The 15560-nt window shown below is 38.3% G+C and overlaps 1 protein-coding gene across 7 annotated transcripts in view; it reads right to left on the reverse strand.

Annotated features, from left to right (window-relative positions):
* rnf213b (ring finger protein 213b) overlaps positions 1 to 14799 on the reverse strand; it is a 45707-nt gene extending 30908 nt beyond the window's left edge. For 2 of the 7 annotated variants that reach the window (XM_073917716.1, XM_073917712.1), the window contains exons 1-25: positions 14688 to 14789; positions 13098 to 14128; positions 12853 to 13008; positions 12397 to 12563; positions 12046 to 12314; positions 11710 to 11957; positions 11341 to 11547; positions 11047 to 11260; positions 10883 to 10938; positions 10621 to 10783; positions 10402 to 10545; positions 10063 to 10161; positions 8959 to 9087; positions 8654 to 8813; positions 8323 to 8490; positions 8045 to 8194; positions 7194 to 7801; positions 6916 to 7075; positions 6621 to 6838; positions 6282 to 6425; positions 5962 to 6114; positions 4645 to 5830; positions 4247 to 4431; positions 3982 to 4131; positions 81 to 3881 (exon numbers count right to left, since the gene is read on the reverse strand). In XM_073917716.1, coding sequence (XP_073773817.1) covers positions 81 to 3881; positions 3982 to 4131; positions 4247 to 4431; positions 4645 to 5830; positions 5962 to 6114; positions 6282 to 6425; positions 6621 to 6838; positions 6916 to 7075; positions 7194 to 7801; positions 8045 to 8194; positions 8323 to 8490; positions 8654 to 8813; positions 8959 to 9087; positions 10063 to 10161; positions 10402 to 10545; positions 10621 to 10783; positions 10883 to 10938; positions 11047 to 11260; positions 11341 to 11547; positions 11710 to 11957; positions 12046 to 12314; positions 12397 to 12563; positions 12853 to 13008; positions 13098 to 14071 — 9909 coding nt within the window. In that variant the 5' untranslated portion in view covers positions 14072 to 14128; positions 14688 to 14789. 7 annotated transcript variants of the gene reach the window in all.
* Positions 14800 to 15560: the final 761 nt, after the last annotated feature.

A 15560-nucleotide genomic window follows, 5' to 3' on the forward strand; every position in this document is an offset into this window, starting at 1 on the left:
AAATTGTACCTTAAAAGTCCCTTAATACTATTAGAATAACAACATTTGATATCTACAATTCTATAAAGATTAAACATTACCTCTAAGAATCTGTTCTTGTCCTGATTAGTTTTGTTCAGATGGTTGTTTAACAGGTCTCTAAGAGACTGATGGGTTTGCAGATGGAAATACATTTTCTGAAGTTCTTCTGTCTCCTGATTTCCAAATTCTGAATACTTCAACCTAAGAACAGAGTCTGGTGTAGAACAATTCAAGAGAAAGCTTTTGGCAATTTCATAGACTTCCTCCTCATCCATGGTTTTGTTTGACTCAATTTTGTCTCTTGTCTCAACAAAAACAGGACCTTCAACCATTTTCACAAGATCAGAATCATCTCCAAGAGTCTCCATTTCTTCATCAATCTCTGCATCTTGTACCTTGTCAACTTCCATAGAAGCATCATCTTCTTGTGCCTCATCAGGGAATTTGTTAACTTTCTCTTGAAACTCAGTAAATTCTCTGTCAATGTGATGAGCTTCACTTTCTTCTCTATTTTCCTCTTTATTATGATGCAATTTGTCAATTTTCTTTAAAGCCTGCAGGAGTGCACTAGCACAAGCATCACCATGGAAGCCAACAAATGCATCGGTTACGCTAAAATTGGCTTCACTTGAATCAGAATGCTGGATTTTTGAAAACTCCCGCGCCCACTTTTTGAGTTTTTCCAAAACTCTGTGTTGCCAAGGAGCCAAATCTGTACTCCTATCAACTTTGTGTTTTTCCAGTCTGTTCTTAAGAGGAACAGGAAACTTTTTGTAGACCTTTTCCTGGTCTTCCACCACAACAAGTCTGAAGTCTCTGTGAACTCGACACTTTACTCTATGTGAACCTAGTCCCAAGTCAACATACTGCTGCCCACTGAAGTAGACATAGTATTGATTCAAGGCATCATACAGGCTCTCATAGAGATTAAGGAGATTCAACAGGATTACAGTTCGACCTGTCTCCATGCACGCCTTGATTCTGCTCACATTGCGACATATCTGGGCATACTCCTGATCTTTGGGAAACCCTGATCCAAAGACAATTTCTGGGCATTTCTGTGTATAATTCTCCTTTGAGAAAATATGGTGTTGGATAATGTACAAGGCAGCATTGTTAGTTGTGAGCAAAAGAAGGTATCGGCATTCTTTGTCAATGTGGTGGTCGAGATTCTGTTCAATCATGTTCAATGTGTTTGGCCTTTGGACATTTTGAATGTTTTGGAAGATGTCCTTGAAGTAATCAAGTGGATCAAATCCATCCCTTTGTCCACTGAAGTTTCTCAACACTGCCTCTGCCAACTCTTTGTCAGATGGCTCCTGATCTGAACATTTGACTGTGTCAAAAAGCATTTTTATCAAGCCATAATAATCTCTGAGTCCAAAGAATTGTTCACTGTCAGTTTTACAGATGCTCAGAAAACATTTTGCCAACTTTGACAGTAGGTGCTTTATTTTGAGAAGAACAGGTTGGGAGGATGAGCAGATACCTTCGGCTGTCTCTACTAAGTCTTTTTCACTCGGGTCCCAACGTGACACAAAAATACCTCTGTTCATTTTTGCTGGATCGAGAGCCCAGTTTGAGATTCCAACAAACCCAACTTTCATGTATGACTCTGGGTTGTCACTGTCTATGCATCCATCCTCAAGAAGAGGATGCAATGTCTTCAGTGGCATCTGTGGCGAGTCCTCTGCAAGTCCTATTTCATCCAGTACGACTACTGACACATACTCATCTAAGTTCTTATCCTTTTGGAAACGAGCACAGTTTCGGAAGGTTCCGATGATTCCTTCAGGGCTTGAGTGAAGGCTGCATTGAAAAGACACCATGTGAACCTCCTTGAGTTTCTTGAATAAATCACAGTGTGAAGCCTGGCGTTGCATTGCATCTGCTATGACAGTCTTAGCAAGAGATTTAGAGCTCCCAGGTTTGCCAACCAGAAAGAGTGGAATCCTCAACTCAATGCAGACCACCATAAGGAACACATTCTCTTTCAAAGCCATATTTTTGGCAATCGTTTCTCTTGTTTGAATGTTCTTAAGTAAAAAGTCTTGGCATGAAGCTATCTCCTGCTCCAGAGACTCTTCATAGTTGAACTGATCAGGAAAGCATTTGCTGATAGTCGCTAGGTATGGTCTTTTGTTTTCAAGAGATGGGTAATAGCAAACACCAACTGCAAGCACCAAGCATTTCAAGACCATCTGCTCATTTTCAAATCTCGGAAAATCTAGGGATGGAAAAAAAATGTCTCTGTGGTTGTAAAACCAAAGAAGGACACCCATTGATCTCTCCACATCTCTAAGGCTTACAAAGCTGCATTCATCTGCTTGGTTGCGCATGTATTTCTGAGATGCAGCCAAAACATTCGTGATCACATTCTGGCATGAAAGAGGCAATCTATGATCTCTCATCTTTTTTTTCACAATCTGTCGAATGTAAGAGAGTTCAGTTGAATCGCTTAATTGTCCAAAATCCCACACCAGAGGCACCATGCTCGGGGGTAAAGGGTGCACACGGTACACAAGCTGTCTCATGGGGACTTTACCAAGGCGATCCTCAGTTTCCTCAGCTTTTACTCTGTATCCTAGACCGGCTCGCTCTAAGCGATCAACCATATTTGTCGTGTGTCTTCTGTATGGATTGCAGGCAGCAATTATTTTCAGACCAGAGTTTTTCTTCAAAGGGTATCCTTTTACAGTTTTGTCACATAGTACTTCTTTGATGGCAAAGATTGCTTCGGTTGTGTTGGCTTCATCAAAAAACAAAACTGTGTCAAGTTTATATTTTTGACGATTTTTCTGAGCAAGTTCCTCTGCTTCCCGAACCTTCTTATAGATGGTCTCTGAAGTTGTACCGCCATGAACTTTGACTAGCTTCATGTTTTCAACATCTCTGCCTTCGCGTTGTAGATCACATAGAAAGCGAACAAGCCGAGTCTTTCCACAGCCAGTTTCCCCCATGATGATAACAGGAATTTCACATCTGAATCTCATATGTATAGCCAGCATCTTCATGACATTGTCAGTGGTTAACTCATATGTAGGATCTGGATCAAACTTGCCTTTTTCACATCCTTTTTCGGCACCAACAACAAAGGACATTTTTTGTAACTTGTCCTCTCTGGTCAGGTCATCAAAGTCCTTTGACAGATTGATCATTTGTCGTTGAATGTCTGAAAATAGCTCTTGTGTCATCACATTTCTCATTAACACTTTGCCACTTTTTGAATCAACCGCATTAAGAATTGTCCCATTTTGTTTCACATGAAATCCTAAGAAAGACATGCTTACGTGATCTGCATTGAAAAATATGTATGGGTGAGACTCATTTTCCCATCTTTTTCGGAAAGACAGGATTTCTTCCTCATCTTCATTCTTAGAGAAAAAGGAGGGGCTCTGGTCAGAGATGTCAATGGAGGGTGAGGCAAAATCTCGAGCCATGTGAATCATGAATTTTACTATGAAGTCTTTGAAGCCACTTAAGGTCTCCCCACAAAAGTCTGAATCACAGAACAAAGATTTCTCACAGTCTTTAAGCTGCAGGTTAAGAAACCAAGTAAAGTGCTTAAGTTCAGCCCAGGATGGGTCCTTCAAGCCATAGTTTGACAAAAGATGATGGAGACAATCAACTGGATCCCCTTCTACAGAATGAGCTTGATATGTAAATCTATCCAAGTTCATACTCCTGTTAAACCGCCTGAGGTATTGGTAGGGTCTCTGAATGTCTTCACTTTCAAACTCTTCTTTATCCATTAGTGGATCCAATGATCTAAAGCTCTCGTTTGTTTTCATGATCTCTTTGATGTCTTTAGGAGGCCTGCAGAAGATAGTAGGTAATGTATTCAAAAATCCATGTGAAGGCTGTAAAACAGAATATAATTATAAAGGTTAGTTCCAACATTACCAACTTTTGAATTTATTTCAGCGAGGAAAAGTTTAAAAAGTTGGAAAAACATTCTACCTCCATTTTTGTTTGAGTCTTGTGACCTCGCTGAAGTGTTTCAATCACCACCAAATGAGCTTTATTTCTCCTCCATATAGTTCCCTTGCTGTCACTAATACATTCTAGAATGAGCAATTTGAACAGGAATTCCTCCAAGCCATGACACACCTGCAAAGGCAAGAAATCCATTACGAATGATCCAAAATGGTGAGAGAAAAGAAGTGTTAATAGTGTTCCACAAATATTATATAATAGTGGATGCCATGACATAGGAAAAACATACAGCTGCAACGTCAATGTGTAACAGCACAGGGTCCTGCTGTCTCAGTGGAGCCAGTCTCTCGGACAGAGTTTGGACAAATTCATCCATGTCAATGTAAGGATCGATGAGCCTGATTGTTAGAAGTGTGGCTCTTGGAAATTCCCCTTTGAACTTCTCAAAAAGGCGTCTCACATACAGAGATTTTCCTGCAAGAAGAGCAGGAAGAAATTAAAAAAAGTATGTCTAATCTAGACTACCAGAGAATACGATCACATTTATCAAAAGTCAAAAGTATCAAAAGTAATTCAGAGGCTATGATGAAGCAAACTAATCCCATTTTGTTTACAAAACCCAGCATTAATAAATGGAGTCACTTGGTTTGATTTGATTTTATAATTTATGGTATAACTAGTACTTACCAACAGCTGGACGTTTTGATGCAATCATCCAGACGGACAACCTTTCCGGATAGACACTTGAGTGGGTGGCAAGCTCGTAAGATATTTTAAAGTGATGACGAATGTACTTTTGACTTCTTTCTGCAGATATAGTTATACCAGTTTGCACCTTATAGTTGCTAAAGAATGAAGGAATATATCTATCCTGGTTAACAGGACAGACCATCACTAGCCGGTAATAAGGACCAGCACACACTTCCTGGGTCTCAAAGTATTCCACCAATGCCACGCTCACATCATAACTCAGTGATCCTGGATTGACCAGAGTGTAGATCTTCTTATGATTGCTTGTAGCACCTCCAAGGCATCTGCGAAGGAAGATCTCCACCTCCTCTTCAGTTGTTTCCTCCTGGCACATTAATACCTCATCAGTTGTTGGAAGAGGATTTTCTGGACTCTCCATGTAAAAAGAAAGAGTGGTGCTCATTAATTCAGCAGCAGGGCATTGGACAAGATTTGGCCTTCCTTCTTGTAGAAAAGAAGGAATCTTTCGTTTGATGTGCAGTTGATTCATGTTGGAGAGATTGGAGAGGAATCGTCCAAGTGTCTCAACATCTACATGGTGGGTAAGGAATCCAGACATGTTCTCCTTAAATTGCTTCCACAGGTCCTCCAAGCATTCGGTGCTGACATCTAGTAAACTGAAGCTCAAAGGCAGGTCAAAATCACTGTTTGGTCCCAATTCCTCTGCTGTATCCTCTTGCAAAATAGATTGTGGCTCTGTTGCTATTTCAAAAGCCTCTTTGATGTCATTTAACATGCAGTCTGGTTTGATAGGAGTCAAAAGGTGCCAAACTTGTTGTGGAACAGGTTTCTTTTTGATGTTAATGCTGTTGATCCATTCGCAAAGATAGACAATTTGCTCTGAAGAGTAATGATTCAGTGGATAGTACTGGGAGCGCATCTTGGTTAAGTGGTTACACCAATCTTTATGGAAGTCCTCCAGGGAGCGACTCAGCTTCTGAAGCTCCTCCTCGACTTCACCCTGATATACAATACACTTACTTAATAAGGGAAATTTCACTTGAATGCAGGGTTGATTTTGGTGGTTGCACGTTATCTCTGCTGCCCAGTTTCTGAAGAGCATGTTACCCGATCTGTGCAACTGCAGGAGGATGCGGCCCATGCGCTGAATACCTTCAAAAACCTGCAGGACGGAAACAAGAGTTAAGTCTCCACAAAATATACTCAAATTGGTGTTAAACAGAGTTTAACATAATGGTGTCTGGTATTTACTGTATGTTTTCAGACCTTGGAGAATGTAACAATGAACCCAACCTGAGTAAACTTGATGACTTGCTCCTTTCCCTTCTCTCCTTTAGATGACATCAGCATGAGTTTATTCTGCAGCTCTAAGAGTTCATTAAGACGATATGTCTTTTCTTCATTGTTTTTGGTCACCTTCACGTAAAAGATGTTGTCCAAACCAGTCTACAAACATATAACATATTAAGCATGCTCACAAACTCCCCTATTCAATAAAATACCTCTTTAGTAGAAAATTACTTTATAACTATTTAAAGAAAGATTTTTGTGATTTTAAGCCATCACGTATTTGTCTATTAAGCATTGAACAATTAGGACTATTTTTTACTCACTTTTCCATTGAAATCATCAGGCCAGCCTACATGGTACATGCCTCCAGTGTTGATAGCTGAGGCCAAAGATAAAGACGACTGTTCAACAGAGCCATGAGTTTCCCTTAAACCTTTAAGCCAATCCAACCACCGATTGGAGTCTACCTGTAAACATTATATATAGGCAAACCTTCATTAAAACACATAAAAGAATGTTCCCTTAATGTGACTGATAAGACTTTTTACATTAAAAATGGATCATTTGGTAGCTAATAATTGGAAAATTGTGGGTGTACAGATATCAATAATTATAACAGCAGAAAGCTCTATCAAAAACTCAATCATCTTGCAGATACTTACCAGTTTATCCCCGAGTTTCTCATCTTTGTTAAGGGTGTCCAATACTTGCTTAGCATAGTCAAAAAACTCTTCAAATCCTACATTTTGTGGTAGTGAATAAAGCAAAGGTGCATAGCCCATCACAGCAGTCTCAAAACTAGCCAACCTATCAATGTCTGCATCATTCTCTCCAGCAGAAATTGTGGCCAGTTCCATAAAGACTTTCAATTCCTTTAAACCTGAATAAAATAAAGTATATTAAAAAAGGGACAGATTTTCTTCCAGATATGAACACTATAAAGCCAGAAAATCTTACTTGGAATTTCTGCTTTGATCCATTTAATTAGTGTATCACTTTTCAAGAATGCCTCAAGACAGGTTGTGTGTCGGCGTTCAACATCTGCCAGCTTTTGCCTCGCTTTAATGAGATCCTCACTCAGTGAACCCAGAGTGTTTTGTTTAAATGAGTCATCTCTCTATTATTATGTAAAACAACAGAAATATCACAACAGTCTATACAAAAACATATCAATTTTAATGAAAAACACATAAATGGTAAATCTAATGCAATCACAATAAAGATAGGTCTCTTACCACTAGAGTCAAGCTATGTATATGGCTGAAATCTCCTTGTAATCCCAACCTATCTTTTAATTTCAGTATGACCTCAGCAGATTCTGCTGCATCATAAAGGCATCTGTATTCCCGAATCTGCTTTAGACGTTGCTCTGGCCAGTTCTCATTATGGCCGTCCAGCATAGTGGCCATCAACATAAACTCTTTCTTCAAACGATCTCCTTCACCTGTCTCCCCACACCCTACCAAAGCCTCTTCCACCTCTTTAAAGCATGCTTGTCCAACAGCAATCCGATTACCAAAGTTGAGGAATTTAGTGAGACATGGTGTCCAGATATCTTCATAGATTTCTGTAAGATCTAGTGACAAAAGCTCAGGACCAGCCATAAAATAATCTTTTGCTTTTTCTTGCCAAAAACTTAAAATGAGGTTGCTGGAGTTTACGTCATGCATCTTCCGTGCCATGTCTTGGACTTGCTGATCATCACTGTAGAATAACACTCGCCTTGTGTTGTTTTTCTTAAGATCATCTTTAGAAAAATAGGTTTCCACTTCAACCAGCTTGTCCAGTGCGACCTCCTGCACGTTGGTTTTGGCAATTTCTTCAAGGGACGAAAGCTCTGGTACTGTTGTGGCCACAATCAATGTAAAATACAAACATATTTATTTTTACAGTTTATATAATTCAGTATTAAATTACTTAATCTTCATAAAAGCATCCTAAGGTAGCAGCTTAAATATTTCAATAAGATTTTAACTAGGTCTCCTATCTATAATTAGGGAAGGACATGTCTTGCATGGGGTTCAACATATTTAATATAAAACTGTTAAAAAAAGATAAATACAATGAAATTCAAATGAGTAATTACCATTTATGACATCAGAAATCTTTCCCAGCATATTAATAAGGTTGGTCATGTACCCCTTCTGTTGTTCAAAGGCTTTCAAGTCATCTTCTCTTTGACTGAGTAGATCTGACACACTGATTGAAACCTTCATTTCTTTGTTGTTGTTCTTATCTAATGTCAAAATAAACACAACAGTGATTAAGTGTGTATCTACAGAGACCGCTATATATATATATATATATATATATATATATATATACAGTAGAAATGATAACAGAAATTCAGTGCATAGCACTTACACTGGTTGTAAAGCTTCTGAAATTGTGTCTTATATTTAAAGATTGTCTTAAGATGGCCCAAGGGTATGCTTCCTTGGCATAGGGTCTGAATGAGACGACCCAAGAACGACTGACTCTCTGCAATTAATTGACTGGCACCATCTTCTAACTTCCACTCATTCCACTTGTCTGTAATAAAACATAACCCATGATATTGATTAACTGTTGCTGGTACTGTATTTTCATACAAGAAGGATAGTAATTTTTTGTCCAAGTGTTTGTTTTAAACCATTAACTTTATTGTTAGATTAAATTAAAACAATGAAACTTGTTATATCAAGTTACTATATACCTTGAGACAAAAAGAAGTTGATTGCTGATTGTGGGTCAAGCAGACGACCTTTATGATCCTCTCCAAAGCAAGCCGCTGACTCCACAATAATGGAGGACAGAACTGGCCATGAAATGGTCTTGGAAAAAAGATGGCATAAAAGCGTTCCTTCCTTCTTTGCCTGGTAAAAGAGGTAAAAACAGGACAAGATATACAAGCAATTACAAATATACCAATCTTTCTACATTTGTAGTCATATTGTGCATATAACAATACTGCAAAACTGATCATCTCTTTAAATCTTAAAAGGTGTTATATGACAATACCTGACACTGGTTCTTAATGGCAGCCTCACACAACTCTTTCAAACAAGACTGAATGTTTGCATGACTATTCTCAACAGCCTTGGCTGACGTGACCAGGACATACACAACAATCTTGTCAGTGTCAGAAATCTAAAAAACAAATGGATTATGTTGACTTAAATTTTGTAAAATTAAAATGTTTATGCTTATTTATGTACACTCACCAGCCACTTTATTAGGTGCACCTGTCCAACTGCTCATTAAAGCAGCAATTCAATGATTTTAGGCATGTAGACAAGGTCAAGACAATATGCTGCAGTTCAAACCGAGCATCCAAATGGAGAAGAAAGGTGATTTAAGTGACTGTGAACATGGTATGGTTGTTGGTGCCAGATGGGCTGGTCTGAATATTTTAGAAAATGCTGATCTACTGGGATTTTCACACGCAACCTTGTCTAGGGTTTACAGAAAATGGTCCGAAAAAGAAAAAAATGCCAGTGAGTGGCAGTTCTGTGTGCGCAAATACCTTGTTGATGCCAGAGATTAGAGGAGAGTGGCCAGACTGGTTCGAGCTAATAGAAAGGAAACAGTAACTCAAATAACCACTCGTTATAACCGAGGTGTGCAGAAGAGCATCTCTGAATGAACAACACGTCGAACCTTGGGGCGGATGGGCTAAAGCAGCAGAAGACCACACCGGGTGCCACTCCTGTCAGCTAAGAACAGGAAACTGAGGCTACAATTCACACAGACTCACCAAAATTGGACAATAGAAGATTGGAAAAATGTTGCCTGGTCTGATAAGTCTCGATTTCTGCTGCGACATTCAGATGGTAGGGTCAGAATTTGGCCTCAACAACATGAAAGCATGAAATGCCTTGTATCAACGGTTCAGGCTGGTGGTGGTGGTGTAATGGTGTAGGGGATATTTTCTTGCCATGCTTTGGACCCATTATTACCAACTGAGCATCATGTCAACACCATAGCCTACCTGAATATTGTTGCTGACCATGTCCATGCCTTTATGACCACAGTTCTGAAGGCAACAGGGGGTCCAACCCGGCACTAGTAAGGTGTACCTAATAAAATGGCCGGTGAGTGTATATTTAAGTGTATATACAGTACCTGGGATATCCTCCGTCTCAGGTCATGATCTAAAAAACCCTTCCATCTTTCAGTGACACCTGGAATTGAACTCTCAATCCCATACAAATCATTCCACAACTGCAAAAAAGAATAAAAAAAAAAACACAAATTTCTATTACATAGATCCAGCCACTACCATATTCAAGCTCAGGATGTCTGATTAACATGTAAACAGCACAAAAACACAGCCAACACCTCAAATTAACACCCTAGTGCATGAATATGTGTCTGAATAAATTCAATAGTCTATCATGACCATTGGCACATGGCACTGTCTTTGCAGTTGATTGGCTTCAATAATATATTCATAAAGATTACCTCCATTTCTCGAGGGTAAGTGAATCCAGAGGTCTGCATCAGAGGTTTTAAGAGGAGCTCAACTCTCCATTTCCTGAAATCCTCTTGAATGATGTTGAGTTTGGACAAAACCTCATTTTGATGTTGTTTCATTTGCTCTCCACCCTGCAAAATGAAATGATTTTTTCAAAAAGACACCATCCTTATATAACTATTAAGAATATGTTAATGATACACTACCTTAAAAAACCCATCATAAACAATTTCAGCCATTTTAAGGAGAAGCTGGAAAGAGAGCACTGTGACTTTGTATTGTGGGACAAGCCGAGCAGTCTTGCAAACACTCTTGTGAACATTACAGCAACACTGAAGGATTAATGTCAATTGCTCAGTCTTCATGATTCTGGTGATTAAAGAAATCCTGCATTAATACCTGCCCCATATTAAATATTCAAAAAGAACATTAAGTTCAATGAATCCCACTATAAACAAATATATGTACCTTTCTCTGTCTTTCTCAATGCTCTTCAACAAGAGGTTCAGGACCTTTCCAGTTACCTGAAATTTAAAAAACAAACATGTGTTAGTATAATAATGTTCTTTCTGTGGCAAAGGCAACAGCTGTAGCTCAAGTTCCTAATCATGAATGCGTCCTTAATCAAATACCTCCAGGTTTTTTTCTGTGCGATTGGCATCAGTGTTTTTTTCTGCCTCTATGATTCTGCACATTAGACTTTGGATCAGGAGTTCAGGAAAGCTACCAGTCAACTGGACAAACTCAGAAACATCCTCAAATGCCACCAAGGAAAGCCAGCTTTTCAACAATTTAGGGTTGTCTTTGGTCATTGGCAAGTTATCTTTGATCAGCTTAAGGATCATCCTACAAAATAAAGAAAATCACATATCTTATCCTGTTTATTATGAAATGAAAAAGTGCCCTATAAAATTATCCAAACGAACCTCCTTTTGTCTGGGAGTCCTCTGATTCTTTCCCTAAAAGATTGATATGATATGTTTTCAAGCCCTGTCCATCTCTGTTCATCCATAGATGAGCCTGGACCTGCTTCTTTTACTTCTGAATTTCTCAGTAAATGAAGGACAGGAACAAGTAACACCACTTCTGTGATGAGCTTCTTTGCACATAGGTTCATCAGTCCTGTCACTGTGCTAGAAAGAAACCAAAATCATGATGATTATTGTGGTGCTTAGCAACTTGTAAACATTAATACATATTCATTACTAGAAATGCCACCGCATTCTAGTGTGCATTAGAAGATACAGATAAAATCAATGATCTAAAACCAGATTTGTCAAATAAACCTTACTCACTTGATAAATGGGGCAGTTTGGGTTGTTTGAATTTCTCCAAAGGAACCCATGCATTCAGAGACAACTTGGCAGAGTTTGCCCCAGTCCTTTAAGCTGAGATCGACATCACAGCCACAGCACACCTTGAACACTGATAGGGCCACTGATAGTGCCTCTGATTTGACCCCATCTAAGCTCTCTGATGTCCTAAGAGCTTCTGATTCTTTTTTTAAAATCATTCTTAGTTTAGCAGAAATGAGCTCTGAGACCTACAGTAAAACAATACATTCTGTTGTAACAGGAATTTCAAAAAATAAGTAAAAAGTAACAGTTTATTTATGTGTGTGTCACATTTACTTTTATAGGAAATGGAGTATAATTTCCTGGAAACTCCACGCAGCCTGACTCAAAAGCATTTTTGTAACTTCTTAAGTGTTGCACAAATGTCATGTTGCTCTCCTCATTAGATGGGTGCCATTTAAGAAAAATTCTGTCCAGTAACACATGCGCAGAAGTCTCCCAGCCTTTGTAAACTGCTTTTTGTTCAGAATGAAACAAGCTCATCATCCATTCTGTAATTGAGACTGTGCTTGAACAGCTTATATAGCCTTCATAAAGGTGGAATTCTGGAAAATGCAAAAAAAAAAATAATAATTTTTTTTATTTTTACAAAAAAATAAACATATAAATATATTCAGATTTTAGTACCTTTCTCTGTAGTGTAAGAAGGGACCTCAATGTATCTCACTGCTATTTCCGACTTCTGATTTTGCCTCTGCTGCACCACATATTTATATTGAATTGTGCCACCTCTCACTGCACTGTCCTTGACTGAAAATGTTGCCTCAATCAAATAGCCATCCTTTCCTATACTGCTAAACAACAAGAAATGGCCTTAACATTAAAAAAATACACTATGCAATACAACATTTAACATCAGTAAACATCTTCTTGTTCAGTGCTTATTTCAACTTTTACTGTTTGACTACGCTACTTAAAATAGTAAATAATAAATAAATAATATATTTGGTTAAAAACATATTTTGGCAGTTCATTCTGCTGTGGCGACTCCTGATAAATCAGAAACTAAGCCGAAAGATAAAGACAAAGTAAGTGAAACTTATTATTACATACAGTTTAAAGTCTGTATAATGAGAAACTTACTTGAAATGTTTCATCTGAAGTTTAATGTTTCCATTCTTATAATCAAGGAAAAGGGAGTCATATTGTTCATTAAATCTGAATCGTTTGTCCAAAACTGCATAGATGTAAAACGTCAGCATTGGCGGTCCAGCTGGAGCCCTCACTGGAGAAGGTTTTCTGTTACAACAATATTAAAAATTAGAATGCATCAAAGGTTACATATACTTAGCTGAAATATTTATAGTTCTAAGTGCAGCATCACAAACCTCTGAGTACTTTTGCTTTCCATTGTGCTGTCCTGATTTGCTTCTATCTGATTCGTCTGCTCCTTAGACACTTTGCCTGTCTTCCCTGTTGCGGCAGCTGCTGCGTATGATTTTGGCTCTTCTGTTACTGACTTAAGGTCTTTCAGTGAATCTCCTCCATAATGTTTATTTGTGTCTTCATTCTTTTGATTATCACCAACTTTTTCCCCACATTCATGTGATAGTTTGGTGCTTTCTTCTGTCTCCTTTGCAGGTTCCCCAATTTCACTCACTTTCCGTTTCTTCCTCTTTACACTTTCCTCCTTTTCCCCATCACTTTCACTCCCTTTTGTCCTTGGCTGCACAGTACCCTCCATCTCAACATCTTCATGACTGAGCTGTGGAGGCTGTGAAACTTCTGCTGTCTCTGTGTTGCCATTGATCTCTGTTTGTGTCTGCTGTGATGCTTGACCGACAGTCTCAGTCTGAGTGTCCTTGTCCACCAACAAACTTGCGCTTGTTTGAGTTTGAGCCTCTTTGCTGAGTGGCCCAGACTCAGTTGTGCTTATGTTGTGCTGGCCATGGCTTCTGGATCTGGCCTGGCTTGGGTAACTAGTTTGCTTGCTTTTTGATCGACTCCGTGAATGTGCTCTAGATGAAGATGTGCTACCTTTTCTTTTTTGGGGCCCCTTTTTCTGCAATCTGGAAGATGTGCTCCCATCTCTTTTTTGAGCTCCCTCCTTATTTGTTGTGGATGATGATGTGCTCCCATCACTTTTTTGGCCCTCCTCCTTCTGTGCTGTAGATGATGATGTGCTGTCATCTCTTTTTTGAGCCCCATCCTTCTGTGTCGTGGATGATGATGAGCTCCCATCTCCTTTTTGAGCCCCCTCCTTTTGTGTTGTGGATGAAGATGTGCTGCCACCTCTTTTTTGGGCCTCCTTCTTCTGTGCCAATGGCTTCCCTTTCTTGCCACTTTTTCTCTTCCTTGTCATTTTCTACCCTATCACAGCTTTTAGCTTCCTGGATGTTGTTTCAAAAGGTTCAAAAGTCTAATTGTCAAAAACAAAATGTCAAAAATATGTATGCTACTGTATGTTACAAATATAAATAAACTGTATGTAACTATTTTATGCATTTTGATTTTTCTGAGGTTTAACATAATCCCTAATCAGAAGTGAGGGACTGCTATTTGCATTATTGTTGTTAAAATTGTTCAAACTACATGACACAAATTCCAGTTTGTTTTACAGAAACAATCCATGATTTACCTACTATGGTCCCAGTACTACAGTTAAAATATGGTAAAGTGAGGTAAATTTTCATAAGTAAACACTGAACATATCATCACCCCATGACATTAATAGTCGATCAAATGTTTTTGCGGTATTTTATGCTTTTCATTATAACGTTAATCTCCTTACCCACAACTTCATTTTAACTTCTTTAAATCAGAAATGACTAAAAGGCAAGTTGTACAGAAACTTTAAATACAATATATAACATCAAAATCTGCATATGAATGCGTATGCAATATTTTACTCCCTATACAATATAGACGTGTTAAACGCGTTTACAACAAACCATTAGATTAAGGTTATCATTACGTACCTGCATTGATCTTTGACATAGTAAAACGATGACAGATAAATGTTTTGGCGAGTCTCTCTCCCTGAAAAGTCATCGCTCTGTCTGCAAACCGAACAAATCCCTTCGGTCCCTCCTCTTCGCCTTTTTATCGAATTCGCTTCTTCAGTTTCAGTTTCGTTTCACCAGCTAGTTTCTACACTGGCCCTTCCCTCATTACAACCAGGGAAACCATGAATCAAGAATATTAAAGCACCCATGTTGACGTTGCTTGGTTTTAAGTTTTTTTTCCGTCTGTATTGGACTCTGATAACGTCAAACTAGATGCGTAAATAATACGTTAAACTGTATTGTACATCAAACATTCGCATAACTCAATTAATGTTTAGTAGTTGCTTCAAAATGATTCAATATGGTGCGGTTTCTTTATTTCATGCTGAAAGAAGTTTTAATAGCTCGTTTTCTCATCTGCTAATGTTAATATCCACAAACTAGAAACTTTCATTTCATAAGAAATACTGGCATCACGTGGCAGGTAACAATTATTTCATGCTAAATGTGTACACCTGTAGCAAGTAGATTTAATTTGAATGTTTTTAATGTGGTGGATTTATGCAGTAATGCACGCATGGATGTTATGATATGGGTTTTAAAGAGAAAACCTGAACAAATACTTATTTGTCTGTTTTCAGGTGACATGAGTTTAAGAAAAATAAATACTGAGAGTTTAAAGCAGACTTTTCCATTTCAATTTTATTTTTTAAGGTTTTCAAACTGTATCTACTAAGTTGGTAGTTGCTATACAATTTATTAGTATACAATTGTTAATGCTAAAATTATGTCCTTTAAAAAAATACATATTTAAAAAGGTGGGGTGGGCTAGAAGGGACAAATGAC

Source organism: Danio rerio, chromosome 12 (genome assembly GCF_049306965.1).
Source record: "Danio rerio strain Tuebingen ecotype United States chromosome 12, GRCz12tu, whole genome shotgun sequence".
Classification (NCBI taxonomy): Eukaryota; Metazoa; Chordata; class Actinopteri; order Cypriniformes; family Danionidae; genus Danio; species Danio rerio.